An 18,373-nucleotide genomic window follows, 5' to 3' on the forward strand; every position below is an offset into this window, starting at 1 on the left:
ACAGGTAACAATACAAGCTGCTAGACATACTGTGATTGTGTGTTTGTATCTGCCAATGTACGTGTATATTTGTGTCATTGTGTGCCAATGTGTTTGCGTATTTGTTTGCAAAAGTCATGAGCTTCTCATGCATGGCTACTGAGTAAAACTGAGATAGGTGGATTAGTGGGTGGAATTAGGCGGAAGCCCCAACTAAGAGGTGTGCCAAACAAAGCAAGCTGACCAACTTTATAGTAAGTTTATAAAGGTTTACTACTTACTTTTCAAAGTTTACTTTTTTAAAATTTGTAAATATTTTGTGTAAAAGTGAAAACAGAGAATTTTTGGAGCGCTAAATTTGAAATACAATGTGGTTCTTAAATTGGGCAAAAAAAAAAAAAGCACTTTGTGACTTAATAATTGATGTCTGGTGCACAAAATAAACCACTAAAATAATCACAAGTGAAGCAGTATTATATATACGATGCAAGATATATACAACCGTAATCTGTAAATCCTCCAGTAGATGGCAAACAATCAGTGTACATAGAATAAAGAAAGAAATTGTAGATAGTATGGATTAAAATAAATAGATCAATAGTTCTCCTATAATGCACCAATATTTCTCACACAGTATGCAATAACGGAGTTATGTATATACTTTCTATCACTTCAAACCATTAAATGTGTATATACGTAGAGAAATGGCCTCCATAAGAAGACAGTGTTATGCGTATTTACAATACAAATGTATGATGAATATTGTGCAAATATGACAAATAACAAAAAACAAATATGTGAATCAAAACAATAAAACCATTGCCTCTTACGATAACAGGTGGCGAGTAAACACGGCTTATAACGTTACTCTCTAACAGGCTCAGTACAACAGGCTGCGGGCGCCTCTGTATGGGGAATAAAATCCTCACGAACTTCTGCCGACTAAGTCCCCAGTTCCCGCCATGAGTTTCAACTTGGTAAGCTCCACCCCTTCTGAATAACGTCTACGCGTTTCTCTGTTAGGTGACGGCTTCCTCAGGACATATTGATGACCCCATCTTGGAAAGGGCCGTTTAAGGGCAAGGCCCTGAATCCTCATTGGTGATTTGTGGATTCCATTATTTGCATATCTCGTAATTACATTTTAGCTTGCAATGTCCAGTATTATATTGCCCTTATATGAAAGTCCCAAATCACAGTATAATCTATAGTACTGCATCTTGTAAACTGGCGACCATTGTAAAAGGCGACCATTGTTTAAAGCAACCATATGCATTAAATAAAAATAATAAAAATATATATTGTGGGAGAATATTTGGGTTCCCATTCCTGATTAAAATATATGGAAAAAGAGGGAAATATCAGTTTACAAGATGCAGTACTATAGATTATACTGTGATTTGGGACTTTCATATAACGGCAATATAATACTGGACATTGCAAGCTAAAATGTAATTACGAGATATGCAAATAATGGAATCCACAAATCACCAATGAGGATTCCGGACCTTGCCCTTAAACGGCCCTTTCCAAATGGGGTCATCAATATGTCCTGAGGAAGCCGTCACCTAACGGTGAAACGCGTAGACGTTATTCAGAGGGGGCGGAGCTTACCAAGTTGATCTATTTATTTTACTTACAGATTACAGTTCTATATCTTACATAATATATATATATAATACTGCTTTACTTGTGGTTATTTTAGTGGTTTATTTTGTGTAAAAGTGTTTGCATGCGGGTTGAAAAAAAACAAACAGGATTATTTACTAAAGTCGAACTCGAAGAGACGTTAAAATTTTAGGCCAAATTCGGTAAATGCATAGCTGATAGATATTTTAGCCTGTTTGAAACTCACTTTGTATTTACTTTGAATGTATAATAATCCACACTTTAGTAATTAAACCCGTAAGAATTTCACTGCTGTTTGAATTAACGCTTGACGGGGTCGTGTGGCTGCAAGTTTCATATTGTCTGCAAATTCTTTTGGAATTTTGAGAAATCGCCTTTTTGAGATACAAGTTGCATTCTTAACCAAGTGGAAGACATTCCATTAATCGTGTAAGATTACTCATAAAAGACGGAGGGTATTCTGGTTTACAGCTGTTTATACACATTTATTTATGATCATTTTTATGATAATGGGTTAACTATATATAGCAACCAACATAGTTTTCGAAATATTTAGACACATTCCATGGTGTGAAACCTACGTACTTGTCCAGACACATAACTCGAGCTGAATAGTACGATTGATCGCTTGGTATTGAATAGCGTATTCTTATGGACACCCTGCTTTATGGAAACGTTTAGCAGAACAATCGTGCTTTATAGCGTGGTGGGATTTCACAAAAGTCCAGTTTATTTTCAAGTTTTGAAGCTAAAATCTCCTCCATGGATGCCACTTTTTGTGTTTCTGTGCATTTATTTATGGCTTTGTTACTATGCATTTGTATCACCATATTTGTATTATTTTATTTGCACCCCATGCATATTATTGGAGATAACTGAAGAAAAAAAAACGATTCACAGTTTGGCTTACAAAAAATATTCACAACTTGTACTGAATTAAATTCAAATCATGTATTTCACCTACATAGTAATCTAGGCTGAAAAAGATACAAGTCAGTCATATTAATTCTTTCACACAGCTGATAATACGGTTCTGATTTTAGAAATAGTGTATATCTAGGATTACAAAACATTTAGGCAGTTATTGGTCTAATTGTACAAGGATCGAATCACTCAAAGCTAAATGTTTGCAAAACTTGTTATGATAAGGCTTTACAATTAGGATCAGTCATCAAATCTAAAAACACTACGGAAAAAAATAAAATAATAAAAAGGACTTACTGAAACCAGACAACCCAAAATATTTACCAAGCAGGATTTCGACCCTTTTCTCATTGAGTTGTGGTGAACCTAGTTATAGCCCAGTACCTGCCAATACCAGTGTATACAAGACACAGAGGATGCCTCGAGGGCTGGATCATAAAAGTGTATTCTGAGTTCGGTGACACAATGTCAGAGTTGGGGGATGCCCGGGGCAGATGATGTACTCAAGGGCTAAAATATGAGGTTTACCGCAATACTGTGTACGAAAAGTCCAGGAGGTTCCAAAGCTGCTCCTTTGTGATGGACTAAAAGCCTACGAGTTCGAATGTATCTGAATTCCAAATATTAAACAATCTTTTAACAGCATCTGTTTATCTTCATAACTCTAAAGTAAATCATAATGTACCATAGAAGCTTAATCTATTCTGGCAAAATAGACATTATGTCTTAATAGAATGAGCATTCCTAATTAGTAAATAATTCAAACGGTTTATCTACAGACGTCGCCATTAAGGTCTGTAAGGAATTTTGGAGATAATTCAATTTGAAATATTTTCTAACAGTTTGGAAAACTTATTGAATCGAAGCCTAAATTTTCCTTCCTTCCTCATGAAAATGGTGATACCAATGTACACTGATCAGTCACAACGGGGTCAGGATCATCAGCGTCCACGGCTCATTGATGCATGTGTGGAGCGAAGGTTAGCACATCTGGTCTGATTACAGAGAAAAGCTACTGTAGCTCAAATTGCTGAAAAATGCTGGCATGATAGAAAGGTGTCAACACACACGGCATCACCGTTTGCTGCATATGGGGCTGCGTAGTCGAAGACTGGTCAAAGTGCCCATTATGACACATGGTCCCTCGACAAAAGTGCCTTCAAAGGGGGCGTGAGCATCAGAACAGGACCACAAAGCAATGGAAGAAGGTTGCCTGGTATGAGGAGTAATATTTTCTACTAGATAAGGTGAATGATCAGGTGTGTGTGCGCATCATTTACCTGGAGAAGATATTCACTATGGAAGAAGGAAGATGGAGGCAATGCTATGCTGGAAATCCTTTGGTTCTGGCATTCATGCAGATGTTACTTTGGCATGTACAACCTACCTAGAGATTGTTGCAGTCTACGGACACACCTTCATAGATATGGTGTTCCCTGATGGCAGTGGCCTCTTTCAGCAGAATAATTCAACCTGCCACACTGCAAAAATTGGTCAGGAATGGTTTGAGGAACATGACAAAGGGTTCAAGGTGTTGCCTTGGCCTCCACATTCCCCAGATCTTAATCTGATTGAACATCTGTGGGATCTGCTGAACAACAAGTCCAGTCCATGGAGGCCCCACCTCACAACTTGCAGGACTTAAACGGACACTCCAGGCCCCCAGACCACTTCTACCCATTGGTGTGGTCTGGGTGCCAACTCCCACCACCCTTAACCCTGCAAGTGTAATTATTGCTAGTTTTTTAAACTGCAATAATTACCTTGCAGAGTTAAGTTCTCCTCTAGGGGCTTTCTATCAAAGGGACTTCTGGGTTCTTAGAACACAAAAGTGTTTTAAACGACACGCACGTGGCCGGAATCCCTATAGGAAAGCATTAAATAATGCTTTCCTATGAGGAGGTCTAATGCGCGTGCACTGCCATTGCCACGCATGCGCAATAAGTCTCTCCCGCCGACTGACATCAGTGAGATCTTGCTCTAGCAACCCCCAGGTACTGGGCGACACTCAGTCCTGGGAGCTCTAGTCCTTACAAGGACTCTCCCCGTTGAATTCTCCACACTGGAACAGTGATTAAAGAATAGCCCTTTCCCCTTCCAGTAACCAAATGACACACAGTTCTGGGAGTACAAGCTGGAATTCTTTTATTGGCAGTTGTGGCCTTATATTCAGGTCCCCATGCAAGGGGCACTCCTTCCTGGACCTGAGAGTAAACCCCAGTAGAAACAAATACACAATTACATTGGCTCTCAGATCCATTCCCATACAAAATCAGATAATCCCTCCTCTATGCCTGGGAGTTATTTGGATCAGGAACTGTACTAATCTAATCCAATTATCTCCAAGCACAGAAAAAAAACACAAATACTTTTTCCAAAACACTCTAAAAATACATAAAACCCCCCAAATCACCAAGATCAGTTCAGGGGTTCAGGAATTTCCTGGAAGTCATTTGTTGACCGACCGCACGCATGGTCCCATGCCTAAAACAGTTCCATAGAATCAGGGCTAGTGTTCAGTCTATTTTGGTAGTTTAAAAATGAACAAACTACCGAACAAAGTCAATGGAGCCTATTCCCCTTGTTCAGATGAACGATTCCACCAAACAGTGCCATTCTCAGTTGAGTAGAACCGAACGCAGGCAATGATGGAAGTCCAGTGGTGTTCAGGAGCTTCTATGTCCGATTTTAGTTCCATGAGATTCATGCCCAAATACCGCTGCCTGCGTTCATGCGAACAAGATGGCCGCCACCTCGTGGTTGTCCATAGGAATTGCGGCCACCCAGACGACCACTTAGAACCCTCAGGTGGAAATTGTTACTATGTAGCAATTAGTAATTAACAAGCTCCAGGGTGGTCTCCGGTTCGTGCGGCTTTTCGGTTCCCGAACCACATAGTCCAAATACACGAAAGGAGACTTTTAGATCACATTATACAAGGCCCATAGTCTGTGGGCAGGAGGATAGCAAGCAGGCTCCTCCAGGAACTCGTGGCAAACTCACTTGAAAAGGGGAGTTTGTCACAGGGGGTTATGTTTGACTCATAATGGGGGTTCTCTACACACTGGGTGAAGGTTTGCCCTCAGTGTGTGGTTACTTTGGTAGGCATCCTATCATGACCTCCTCTGACCTCCTCTGTTTGATCTAATTTGTAGATTTAATTTATCCCGTGTTATTGTTTGATATATATGCTATGTACTACTTCCCTATGCCATGTTTTTGGTGAGCTGAATGAATTAGCTATATCATTGTGTGTTTTAATGAAATGTGAAATTTCAAATGAATCAATTATGTGTGTCTATAAATGCTCACTTTTTGATGTGGTGTTAGCTTGATCAACGTTGCGGTGTCCATTAAACCTGCTTAAACGTATCACAGTGAGCGCCTGAGATTTCTTCTTTGGTGTGGTCGAGGACATTTTCCTAGTTGCTTATTTTAAACTTCATGTTTCACATGTTCTAGGTAACGAGACAATCATTTTAAAATGTAAATATGGAGAATAACCTACAGCTTTCACCAAGTGATCTCCTATTCCCTTTCCTTGTCATCATCAACTCTTTTTTTAAAAAAAATCCACACAATGGTGAAGCAGCTGTAAACTAGAATTACTATTCCTTACCGTTACGCGTCAATTAATTTTTTTTTTTTTTTTTTTTATATTTCCAAATCATTTTTCACAGTTTCTTTTGCACTATTGACTAAACTCTGGCCAATGTGCTTTATTACACTATAATTAAACTGAAAAATTTAACACTTTACCAGTTAAAACAATCTTCCATTTATAGACACAACGTACAAATTACTATCGATTTAAATTGCATTTAAACAGGTTTTAGTATACAAAAATAAAAGAAATATTGGATTTGTTTAACAGTAAAATTACCTTCATGTATGTACACTTACAAAACGACACGGATACATATACAAGAATAGGACAGCAAGCCTGATCAAAGTAAATCACTGTATATATATATATATTAGTTATTGTAACCATAAAACAGCACATGGCCATGTCAGGAAAATCAGAGAAGTATCTCATTATTTACGTTTTATCAAACCAAGGACAACGACAGCTGATATATGTACACGTTAATAGGCCATTAACAAAATGAATTCACTGACTGCACGGTGGATTAGGTAAATCGGTCAAAACATCCACATTGCACATAGTATCGAGGCACTTGGGTCATCCATACTAAAGACAGGTGAATGTGTGAGATTTCTTAAAGAATCTAATGTCATGAACACAACTTGCTAGATTTCTCCAAATTAAAATCAGAGATTTAACGCATTTGTCTTTTGTTTTAGCATTGACGCCTATAATAATAGTGAGAGCACCACCTCTCATATGTTAATGATATATAATAAAACACTCACTCGCCTTCTTCGAAATTAAAAATACACCAAAAGAATACAGGTTGGATATCCCAAGCTAGGTCTACAAATGTATCTCTTCGTGGAAGTTTTCTAGGAATTTTCCCAAATCCCCGAGTCCGTTACATTTTATAATAGAATGTGTAGAGTTTATAATAGAATGTGTAGAGTTTATAATAGAATGTGTAGAGTTATAGGCAGTACGTTTCGGCCACTTGATATGGGATAAAAATACGTTCATTGACACGATATTGACTTCTCTTCATCACCATCACCATCACCATCACCCCACATTATCTCTGTCTCTTTTCCTTTATTGACGATAGCACATTCATCTTCTCTCTCCTTTTATCCACAGCTCTTAAAAGCACAAGTTATTTACTTTGTGTCTGTTTCTTTGTTTTAATTATTTTACCGTTCCCTTTTCTTCACTCAGCCGCCCCAGGAACAAGGTTTCCAGTTGATTTTATTTTGGTTTCATTCTTTCAACTCTCTTTCCTTATTTATTCCACATTTTCCACCACTTTGCCCATTCTTCTTATAACTCAGGCTCTGTGACTAAACAGTAATAATCAGTCCTGGCCGAGTAGTTACGTGACCCTAGATCTGATATGTCCATGTCGCCAGTGGTGGCTCTCTCTGTCGTAGGAGTCACCGGAGCCATCCGAGGAGGAGGAGCTTTGTATAGTGTCCTCCGAACACCTGAATGAGAAGAGAAATAAGCAAAATGAATCATGGGAGAAGGAAACAAACTAATGCACGATTATATAGGGACAGAAAATGAGCCTAAATACAAATCAGAAATCTCAATTCTACCAACTGCCCCTCCCCTTACTCCTTACTTTTATCTTCCTATTTTTCTTACTCATTCTTGGTTGTTTTCTGTTTACAATTTGACTTTGGTATCGCACATATTTCTTTATTAATAAAAAATACTTTTGGGTTGTCATTCTGCTCTATTATCAAAAAAGGAACAAACATTATTGCTTTCAGATCTTCTAATTGCTTCCATATTGTAATGATCATTCTATATAGAAGATGTATAAACTGAACATTCAAAATATAAAACATATATAGAATCTGTATCCCTATGAAGCATAAGGAAGAGAAAGCAGTGGTTTACTAATATCATTTATAAAGCAGATCTATAGCGTGTACCCAAGTCTCCATCCGGGTCAGGATCGGCGACCTCACTGCTTTCAGCCAACATAGGGTCCTTGTCTTCTTGAAACAGAGTTTGGGGATCTCCTTTTCCACTTGGCAAAGGAACTTTCCGAGGAAGAGCAAGGCGTAGTTCTTTCCAAAAATCAGAGGATGGAGACTGCAGAGATGGTTATAAGGGAGTTAGAAGACGTGTAAAACGGTAAATGAGGAGATTCTAATGTATTATTGCTTCGTGATCTTATATGTGTCATGTCAAATCAACAAGGTACTAGGGTCAGTGACAGAGCAATAAGGCACTCAGGAGCTGGGTTACTGTAATAAGGAGTTACAGTGTCAGTGATAGAGCAATAAGGCACTCAGGAGCTGGGTTACTGTAATAAGGTGTTACAGGGTCAGTGATAGAGCAATAAGGCACTCAGGAGCTGGGTTACTGTAATAAGGAGTTACAGGGTCAGTGATAGAGCAATAAGGCACTCGGGAGCTGGGTTACTGTAATAAGGTGTTACAGGGTCAGTGATAGAGCAATAAGGCACTCAGGAGCTGGGTTACTGTAATAAGGTGTTACAGGGTCAGCAAGAGCAATAAGGCACTCAGGAGCTGGGTTACTGTAATAAGGAGTTACAGGGTCAGTGATAGAGCAATAAGGCACTCAGGAGCTGGGTTACTGTAATAAGGAGTTACAGGGTCAGTGATAGAGCAATAAGGCACTCAGGAGCTGGGTTACTGTAATAAGGTGTTACAGTGTCAGTGATAGAGCAATAAGGCACTCAGGAGCTGGGTTACTGTAATAAGGAGTTACAGGGTCAGTGATAGAGCAATAAGGCACTCAGGAGCTGGGTTACTGTAATAAGGTGTTACAGGGTCAGCAAGAGCAATAAGGCACTCAGGAGCTGGGTTACTGTAATAAGGAGTTACAGGGTCAGTGATAGAGCAATAAGGCACTCAGGAGCTGGGTTACTGTAATAAGGAGTTACAGGGTCAGTGATAGAGCAATAAGGCACTCAGGAGCTGGGTTACTGTAATAAGGAGTTACACGGTCAGTGATAGAGCAATAAGGCACTCGGGAGCTGGGTTACTGTAATAAGGAGTTACAGGGTCAGTGATAGAGCAATAAGGCACTCAGGAGCTGGGTTACTGTAATAAGGTGTTACAGGGTCAGCAAGAGCAATAAGGCACTCAGGAGCTGGGTTACTGTAATAAGGAGTTACAGGGTCAGTGATCGAGCAATAAGGCACTCAGGAGCTGGGTTACTGTAATAAGGAGTTCCAGGGTCAGTGATAGAGCAATAAGGCACTCAGGAGCTGGGTTACTGTAATAAGGTGTTACAGTGTCAGTGATAGAGCAATAAGGCACTCAGGAGCTGGGTTACTGTAATAAGAAGTTACAGTGTCAGTGATAGAGCAATAAGGCACTCAGGAGCTGGGTTACTGTAATAAGGTGTTACAGTGTCAGTGATAGAGCAATAAGGCACTCAGGAGCCGGGTTACTGTAATAAGGTGTTACAGGGTCAGTGATAGAGCAATAAGGCACTCAGGAGCTGGGTTACTGTAATAAGGAGTTACAGGGTCAGTGATAGAGCAATAAGGCACTCAGGGACTGGGTTACTGTAATAAGGAGTTACAGGGTCAGTGATAGAGCAATAAGGCACTCGGGACCTGGGTTACTGTAATAAGGAGTTACAGGGTCAGTGATAGAGCAATAAGGCACTCAGGAGCTGGGTTACTGTAATAACGAGTTACAGGGTCAGTGATAGAGCAATAAGGCACTCGGGAGCTGGGTTACTGTAATAAGGAGTTACAGGGTCAGTGATAGAGCAATAAGGCACTCAGGAGCTGGGTTACTGTAATAAGGAGTTACAGGGTCAGTGATAGAGCAATAAGGCACTCGGGAGCTGGGTTACTGTAATAAGGTGTTACAGGGTCAGTGATAGAGCAATAAGGCACTCAGGAGCTGGGTTACTGTAATAAGGTGTTACAGGGTCAGTGATAGAGCAATAAGGCACTCAGGAGCTGGGTTACTGTAATAAGGTGTTACAGGGTCAGCAAGAGCAATAAGGCACTCAGGAGCTGGGTTACTGTAATAAGGAGTTACAGGGTCAGTGATAGAGCAATAAGGCACTCAGGAGCTGGGTTACTGTAATAAGGAGTTACAGGGTCAGTGATAGAGCAATAAGGCACTCAGGGACTGGGTTACTGTAATAAGGAGTTACAGGGTCAGTGATAGAGCAATAAGGCACTCGGGAGCTGGGTTACTGTAATAAGGAGTTACAGGGTCAGTGATAGAGCAATAAGGCACTCAGGAGCTGGGTTACTGTAATAACGAGTTACAGGGTCAGTGATAGAGCAATAAGGCACTCGGGAGCTGGGTTACTGTAATAAGGAGTTACAGGGTCAGTGATAGAGCAATAAGGCACTCAGGAGCTGGGTTACTGTAATAAGGAGTTACAGGGTCAGTGATAGAGCAATAAGGCACTCGGGAGCTGGGTTACTGTAATAAGGTGTTACAGGGTCAGTGATAGAGCAATAAGGCACTCAGGAGCTGGGTTACTGTAATAAGGTGTTACAGGGTCAGTGAGAGCAATAAGGCACTCAGGAGCTGGGTTACTGTAATAAGGTGTTACAGGGTCAGTGATAGAGCAATAAGGCACTCAGGAGCTGGGTTACTGTAATAAGGCGTTACAGGGTCAGTGATAGAGCAATAAGGCACTCAGGAGCTGGGTTACTGTAATAAGGAGTTACAGGGTCAGTGATAGAGCAATAAGGCACTCAGGAGCTGGGTTACTGTAATAAGGAGTTACAGGGTCAGTGATAGAGCAATAAGGCACTCAGGAGCTGGGTTACTGTAATAAGGAGTTAAAGGGGCAGTGATAGAGCAATAAGGCACTCAGGAGCTGGGTTACTGTAATAAGGAGTTATAGGGTCAGTGATAGAGCAATAAGGCACTCAGGAGCTGGGTTACTGTAATAAGGAGTTACAGGGTCAGTGATAGAGCAATAAGGCACTCAGGAGCTGGGTTACTGTAATAAGGAGTTACAGGGTCAGTGATAGAGCAATAAGGCACTCAGGAGCCGGGTTACTGTAATAAGGAGTTACAGGGTCAGTGATGGAGCAATAAGGCACTCAGGAGCTGGGTTACTGTAATAAGGAGTTACAGGGTCAGTGACGGAGCAATAAGGCACTCAGGAGCTGGGTTACTGTAATAATGTGTTACAGGGTCAGTGATAGAGCAATAAGGCACCCAGGAGCTGGGTTACTGTAATAAGGAGTTACAGGGTCAGTGACAGAGCAATAAGGCATTCAGGAGCTGGGTTACTGTAATAAGGAGTTACAGGGTCAGCAACGGAGCAATAAGGCACTCAGGAGCTGGGTTACTGTAATAAGGTGTTATGGGGTCAGCAACAGAGCAATAAGGCATTCAGGAGCTGGGTTACTGTAATAAGGAGTTACAGGGTCAGTGATAGAGCAATAAGGCACTCAGGAGCCGGGTTACTGTAATAAGGAGTTACAGGGTCAGTGACAGAGCAATAAGGCACTCAGGAGCTGGGTTACTGTAATAATGTGTTACAGGGTCAGTGAGAGCAATAAGGCACTCAGGAGCTGGGTTACTGTAATAAGGTGTTACAGGGTCAGTGATAGAGCAATAAGGCATTCAGGAGCCGGGTTACTGTAATAAGGTGTTACAGGGTCAGTGATAGAGCAATAAGGCACTCAGGAGCCGGGTTACTGTAATAAGGAGTTACAGGGTCAGTGATAGAGCAATAAGGCACCCAGGAGCTGGGTTACTGTAATAAGGAGTTACAGGGTCAGTGATAGAGCAATAAGGCACTCAGGAGCCGGGTTACTGTAATAAGGAGTTACAGGGTCAGTGATAGAGCAATAAGGCACTCAGGAGCCGGGTTACTGTAATAAGGAGTTACAGGGTCAGTGATAGAGCAATAAGGCATTCAGGAGCCGGGTTACTGTAATAAGGAGTTACAGGGTCAGTGATAGAGCAATAAGGCACTCAGGACCCGGGTTACTGTAATAAGGAGTTACAGGGTCAGTGATAGAGCAATAAGGCATTCAGGAGCTGGGTTACTGTAATAAGGAGTTACAGGGTCAGTGATAGAGCAATAAGGCATTCAGGAGCTGGGTTACTGTAATGGATGGACACAAAAGCTGTGACAAGACAATGAGGAACTTGGGATCCTATCAGCATTTGAGAATATTCACAATAAAAGATGTTACTCTAGTTGCTCTTTAATGAGTTTCTATCCCTCCCAAGACATACCACAGACCCTGCCTTCCACAGCAACAACTTCAAGGCTCCTCGTTTAGAGTGCAAGAGTTGGGTGACTTCAGCTGGCAAATCCTTATACTGATTCTCAAACACGATAAAAATCGGCCGGTGTGCGAGTTCTAGCAGATGTATCAATCCCTCCCTGAGAATGGAAGACAGATGATAGTCCATGTAACAGAGACTTTGATTACAGCATTTATACAATGAAAAGTAATACAATCAGCTCTCTTTGTAAATGGTCTTAAATACTGTGAAGCGGTTCTTAAAAATAAAGATAGTTATCATATGTAAAATCAGGTTAATTCTATCAAAACACTGAATAGATCACCGTCCAATCGATTCCTGCGCGATCTATAGATCACCGTCCAATCGATTCCTGCTCGATCTATAGATCACCGTCCAATCGATTCCTGCGCGATCTATAGATCACCGTCCAATCGATTCCTGCGCGATCTATAGATCACCGTCCAATCGATTCCTGCGCGATCTATAGATCACCGTCCAATCGATTCCTGCGCGATCTATAGATCACCGTCCAATCGATTCCTGCGCGATCTATAGATCACCATCCAATAGATTCCTGCTCGATCTATAGATCACCATCCAATCGATTCCTGTTTGAGCAATAGTTCATCGTCCAATCGATTCCTGTTCGATCTATAGATCATTGTCCAATCGATTCCTGTTCGATCTATAGATCATTGTCCAATCGATTCCTGTTCGATCTATAGATCACCGTCCAATCGATTCCTGTTCGATCTACAGATCACCATCCAATCGATTCCTGCTCGATCTATAGATCACCATCCAATCAATTCCTGCTCGATCTATAGTTCACCGTCCAATCGATTCCTGCTCTGCCATGGGTCAGAGTGGGACAGGCTTCGCACAGAGCGGGAATCAAGCCGAGCTATGCTGGTGCTCCGGGGAGTCCCTTTGAGTTATTTTGCGAAATAAAATTTTGTTTTAATTAATTAAATAAAGACCACTGGTATAAATGAAAACATCGCTGTCCCTCTCATAAAATTTTCAGAAAAGGTTTAAAACCAATAAACTGTTGATTATTCATGTCACGCGTGTGCTAGTTAGTATGTAAATGTTATTCTGTTTATTGGTTGGTGGATATGAGCAAGACGGATGATCTTCCAAGGAGGCGGGGCCAGCTGGAGAGAGGGCCGAACGGTGTGGGAGAAATGGGGAGTAAAAGTACTTTAATCCTTGTGGGGGAGGGGAGCATTACCTAAACTACACATTGGTACTCTGAACGCTATAAGTAAAACAGGGCCCCGGACCTCCTCGCACCATACCGACTTCATTACAATGCAGTGGTTATGGTGCCCAGAGTGTCCCTTTGAGTAATGTGTGATAATAAAGTAGATTTTAAGTAAATAATAATAAACACATGTTTTCTCCAATAGTCCCCTCTCCATGACACATGCTAAATACATATATAACATGTATGATGAAATACCATTGATTATAATAAAACATGCGTGTGTATAGCGAAACCTGCTGGTTTCCATAGGAATTCCATGCGACATATTTACGGCATTCTGTCAGAGATTTGTGGAGACTTGAAATGTCAAGGTTAGAATGTTTTCTTTCTCCTTTGCCTTCAGGATATGTAGGTGTTGCCCAGCGGTAGATTTGTGAAAAGAAACTGTTTACATAGTTTTTACAATTTCTTTTTTTCCCTTTTTAAAACAGGCTTTTCCCCACCTGTCAATCAGGTTTTCTATACAGATTGCATGGACCTCTACGCCGAAGAACCGGCAGACTGAGAGCAGGGGAGCCCTCCGATAGGTGATCCTCCTACTCAATCACAGCGCATGCACTCTAGTTACTATGGTTACTCCCTAGCCAGCACTCCTAATGCGGACTAGTGGAGTATACAGGACTGGAGCAAGCAATGACACTCTGTTCTGACACTGATGTGCTTGCAATGGAGTCAGCATCATAGAGTTGGATTGTCCCACATGGATTAGTGTGTCCCCAAGCAGGGTAAATCAGTGATGTGTGACTGAATATAAAATTGTACCTGTCTTGGTACACATGATGTTTTTTAATGTACTAGGAAATTAAATGTCATCAATATATCATGCTAGGAGTGGGATAGATAAGGAACAAAACATTTAAAAATAGGTCCCCCACCTGTCAATCAGTTCTGCTAAACGCATGCAATCGACCTCTGTGTCAAAGAACTGACTGACAGGAAGAACAGGAGAACCCTCCTACTCCTACAAGCAATCACAGCGCATGCACTGTGGTGGTCATAGATACGGTGCTCCCAACGCTGACTAGGGGAGTAGAGGAATGGAGTGACTGATGTCTGGCAAGGAAGCCAACATGGAGGAGGAGACCCCAAGCTGTTACAGGCACGGTGGGGTGGAAAGAAAGTATCTCAACATTACTATCAATATAGACCTTATTTCTATGATAAATTATAGATGCAGTGCCAATGTGGGCGATTCCAGTTATGTGTTATGACAAGTTATTTTATTTTTAAAAAATGTTTAGCATTCATATGTATACATGCCTGTAAAGAATATTAATTCTCAATCTTTTAACAATTTAAACATTAAGAAGAACATCCACACATGGGGTTGAGGAAGGTGGGGGGGGGGGGGGGGGGGAAGAGACTCCAATTCCTCTCGAACCTTTACAGATCAGTAAAGAAGATAGTTGGAGACTGCCAATGAGCTTTTTGTAGAATGATCGCTTTATCACATTATCTCATACATGAATGCCTGGAGTTCTTCTCCAACAATGTTATAAACTAAATTCAATGTTTTAATTTCTACTTCACCCCCACCACTAGAATGAATAGCTCTAATATCACCAGTAATACCCAAAGAGGGTAATGGGGCGGACCTAAGGCACACGCGCGGCATGCACCACGCACACATCATGCATGCCCTATTGAATCAATTCTTTCCGATCAGGTTTTGCTTAACGCTGGGATCAAACTGTGTGAAACTGCAAGAAGCGCCTCTAGTAGACCGCCACTGGATTTACATTACAGAACTAAGGGGGACAGGGACACTGCACCCAGACTATTTCGATGAGATAAGGTGGTCGTGGTGCCTATAGTGTCCCTTTAACTAAAGTTGTGCAGTCTATGAAAAGTACACTTTAAACACATGCGACACAGATACTAAAAGAAGACTAATGGGCTGGGCTGGCCACAATAAACAGAATCCGACGTACATTCCCTAATGAAACAAACCATTAAGTCACAGCATCTGGCGATGACTTTCTATTCGTAGCCTCACAAACATCCTTCACACAGATTTCAATGGAATCAGAATATACAGAACTCTCTAATCTCAATGTAAATTATATGTGAGAAATATTAAATATAACAGCAGCCACTTCAATCACACCCCCCATGAGTTTGGTGTAAAAATCATCTTAAATTCCTCTGAAGTTTGGCTGACTCCCATCTCCAACCACTCAACTGGGCTCCCCATCAAACCGCAACAGTGGATTCAATTAGTTTGTTCGTAATTTAGTACTGAGACTGTAATGTAGTCATTCTAACCTTTTAACTTGATTAATAAAAGTAAGATTTTAGATTTGTGGGCTGGATTCTCAGTTTATTCTAATTATTTGCATGTTTTCCATTGCAGGACTCAGGGGGACAGGGACGCTGAACCCAGACCAGTGTTCATTTTGGCGGCAAATTTCAGTTTTGTTTTAGTCGTCGTTTTTTGACTATGAAATGAACAGTGAATCAAGTCACAATCACCTCTGTGCGGTCTGGTGGTACCAATCTCAGGCAATACTGGGACATGTCCCGATCAGCCTGTGGTTAGTGGGAGTTACACTCCTGAACGGCACCTGCTAGACTGTAACTCACACTAATCTAAAGCAGGGTCTGTATTTGTGTATATAGTTACTGTACGTGGGATAACAAACATTTAAACTTGTACTCAATTAATGAATAAATGAGTGGGGATTCTACACTGGAGAGATAGCAAATATATTTGAGATTGGACTAAATACTGTCAAAACAGCTCAAATGTACTCATTGAACTCCTGATTGCTATATTATTGTCATGAGTTGTCAATATTATATTAGTTCTGTCTCCCTTTATAATTCCACATAACTGAGAACCATAGTATTATTAAGACGTAACACTAAATTCTATTAGATGGTATAAAGTTATCTTATAAAGTTGTAATTGTATAGCATTCTTCCTATAGTATTACATGGGAAAACGATATGCTTATCTCATCTAATAGAATCTACCCCACAATAATACAATAATATAGACTATTCAATAGACACTCTAAGCACCAAAACAACTTTAGTTTAACAAAGCAGTGTTGGTGTATAGATCATGCCCCTGCTGTCTCCTGCTCAATTCTCTGCCATTTAGGAGTTGTGGCAGACCGCCTGGCACCCTGAATGGGTACCTCCGCCAATCACACTTCCTAGTATCACCGAGTACTATAAGCACCGCACCAGACATCATAACCACTGTAGCCCCCTTAGCCGCCGCAGCTTTGCTGGGGTCTCACTGTCCCTTCCCACCCTGGACCAACACCTTGATCCAGCTCCTAGTGGGAAGACCTCTCCTCCAAGAGAGTACAGCAGGTATAATAATCCAAAGCACAGTATAGCTACCCTGCGCCCCCCCTCCCCCCCCCTGGACCAACACCTTGATCCAGCTCCTAGTGGGAAGACCTCTCCTCCAAGAGAGTACAGCAGGTCTAATAATCCAATCCCCCCCCCCCCCACACACACACACATGAGCCAAGGCTTAATGCTGGGAAGTAGTCTGTTTAATGGAAGCACAGTCATAGACTTTATGCAGGTTACAAACTCTTCCCCTGTGCCTATAAGATAATAGAGTCAGGAACTGTACTAACTCAATTATCTCCAGGCACAGAAAAACACACATTTTTCAGACACCCCAAAACACATGAAAATCCCACAAAAGTTACATCCCCTGATAGCTCCGATCTGGGTGCCCAACATATCCAAAAATCACCCAGATCAGTTCTGGGGTTCGGATTTTTCATGGAAGTCACTTTTTTGACCGACCGTGCACATGGTCCTATGTCCAAAACAGTTCTGTGAAGTCAGCACTAACAGTCGGTCAAGTTCGGTAGTTTAAAAACAAACAAACTACCGAACGTAGTCAATAGTCATACCATGGAGCTTGTTCCCCTTATCCAGACAAACGATTCCACCGAACAGTGCCCTTCTAGGTCATGTAGAATCCAAACGCAGGTGATGATGGTAGCCCAGTGGTGTTCGGGAGTTTCCACGATGGATACATTTTCAATCAGATGTTACAGCACAGTGTGTTTTCTTTAGATGGTTTTATCTCCCAATCTTTATTCACACACAGGAGGCTTCTGCAGGTTCTAGCAGACTATTAACAGAGCAAGCCCAGTTCATTAACCTAAAGGGATTTGGTGCTTATATTGTCCGTTGAATTAAAATATCTATATCATTCAGTTATTAAATATTCATCATTGCATAGTTACAATCAAGTACTTGTTAAAAGATCAATAAGAGTCTGACCTGAAGTTGGTTTGGCACCAGTCCTGCTGCAGGTAGCCCAACGACAGAACAACTACAAGACGCCGACAGCGGCTAACGTTCATAAGCAGTTCAGCAGATGGCTCTTTGATAAAGGATAAAGATAGTTAAACAGTTATACAGAAATGCCTTGACGGAATGAAACCACTGTCTGATAGAACAAGCATGTTACTGAACAGGAGACAGGGATATTGTCATGTCATGGTTATGTCGGATGTGTCAGCTATATCATTTTGAGATTACATCAGTCTTTAAATAAATAAATGGTGTAATTCAGCTTAGTGATGAGATTAACTTTGTTTCAGTGTCGAAGATCCACTCTATAAAATGCAGTTATAAAGAATTACTTAAGGATTAAGACCCTTTTGTTAATTCAGCTTAAATCAAACTTCTGTTAACAGGGTATTAGCACATAAAAAGGAAAAGGCTTGTGAAAAAAGATGGAACTGCGTAAAGAGAGGCAACTTTTAC

At 41.1% G+C, this 18,373-nt stretch overlaps 1 protein-coding gene across 4 annotated transcripts in view; it reads right to left on the reverse strand.

Moving 5' to 3' along the window:
* Positions 1-6,561: 6,561 nt before the first annotated feature.
* SIGIRR (single Ig and TIR domain containing) overlaps positions 6,562-18,373 on the reverse strand; it is a 25,482-nt gene continuing 13,670 nt past the window's right edge. For 3 of the 4 annotated variants that reach the window (XM_063438426.1, XM_063438423.1, XM_063438424.1), the window contains exons 7-10: positions 17,885-17,987; positions 12,340-12,490; positions 8,065-8,227; positions 6,563-7,608 (exon numbers count right to left, since the gene is read on the reverse strand). In XM_063438426.1, the coding sequence (XP_063294496.1) occupies positions 7,445-7,608; positions 8,065-8,227; positions 12,340-12,490; positions 17,885-17,987 (581 nt within the window). In that variant the 3' untranslated portion in view covers positions 6,563-7,444. Of the gene's footprint in view, positions 7,609-8,064; positions 8,228-12,339; positions 12,491-17,884; positions 17,988-18,373 lie in introns of all 4 variants that reach the window. The other variant, XM_063438425.1, reaches the window with a different exon arrangement.

The sequence above is a fragment of the Pelobates fuscus genome, chromosome 12 (genome assembly GCF_036172605.1).
Source record: "Pelobates fuscus isolate aPelFus1 chromosome 12, aPelFus1.pri, whole genome shotgun sequence".
Taxonomy (NCBI): Eukaryota; Metazoa; Chordata; class Amphibia; order Anura; family Pelobatidae; genus Pelobates; species Pelobates fuscus.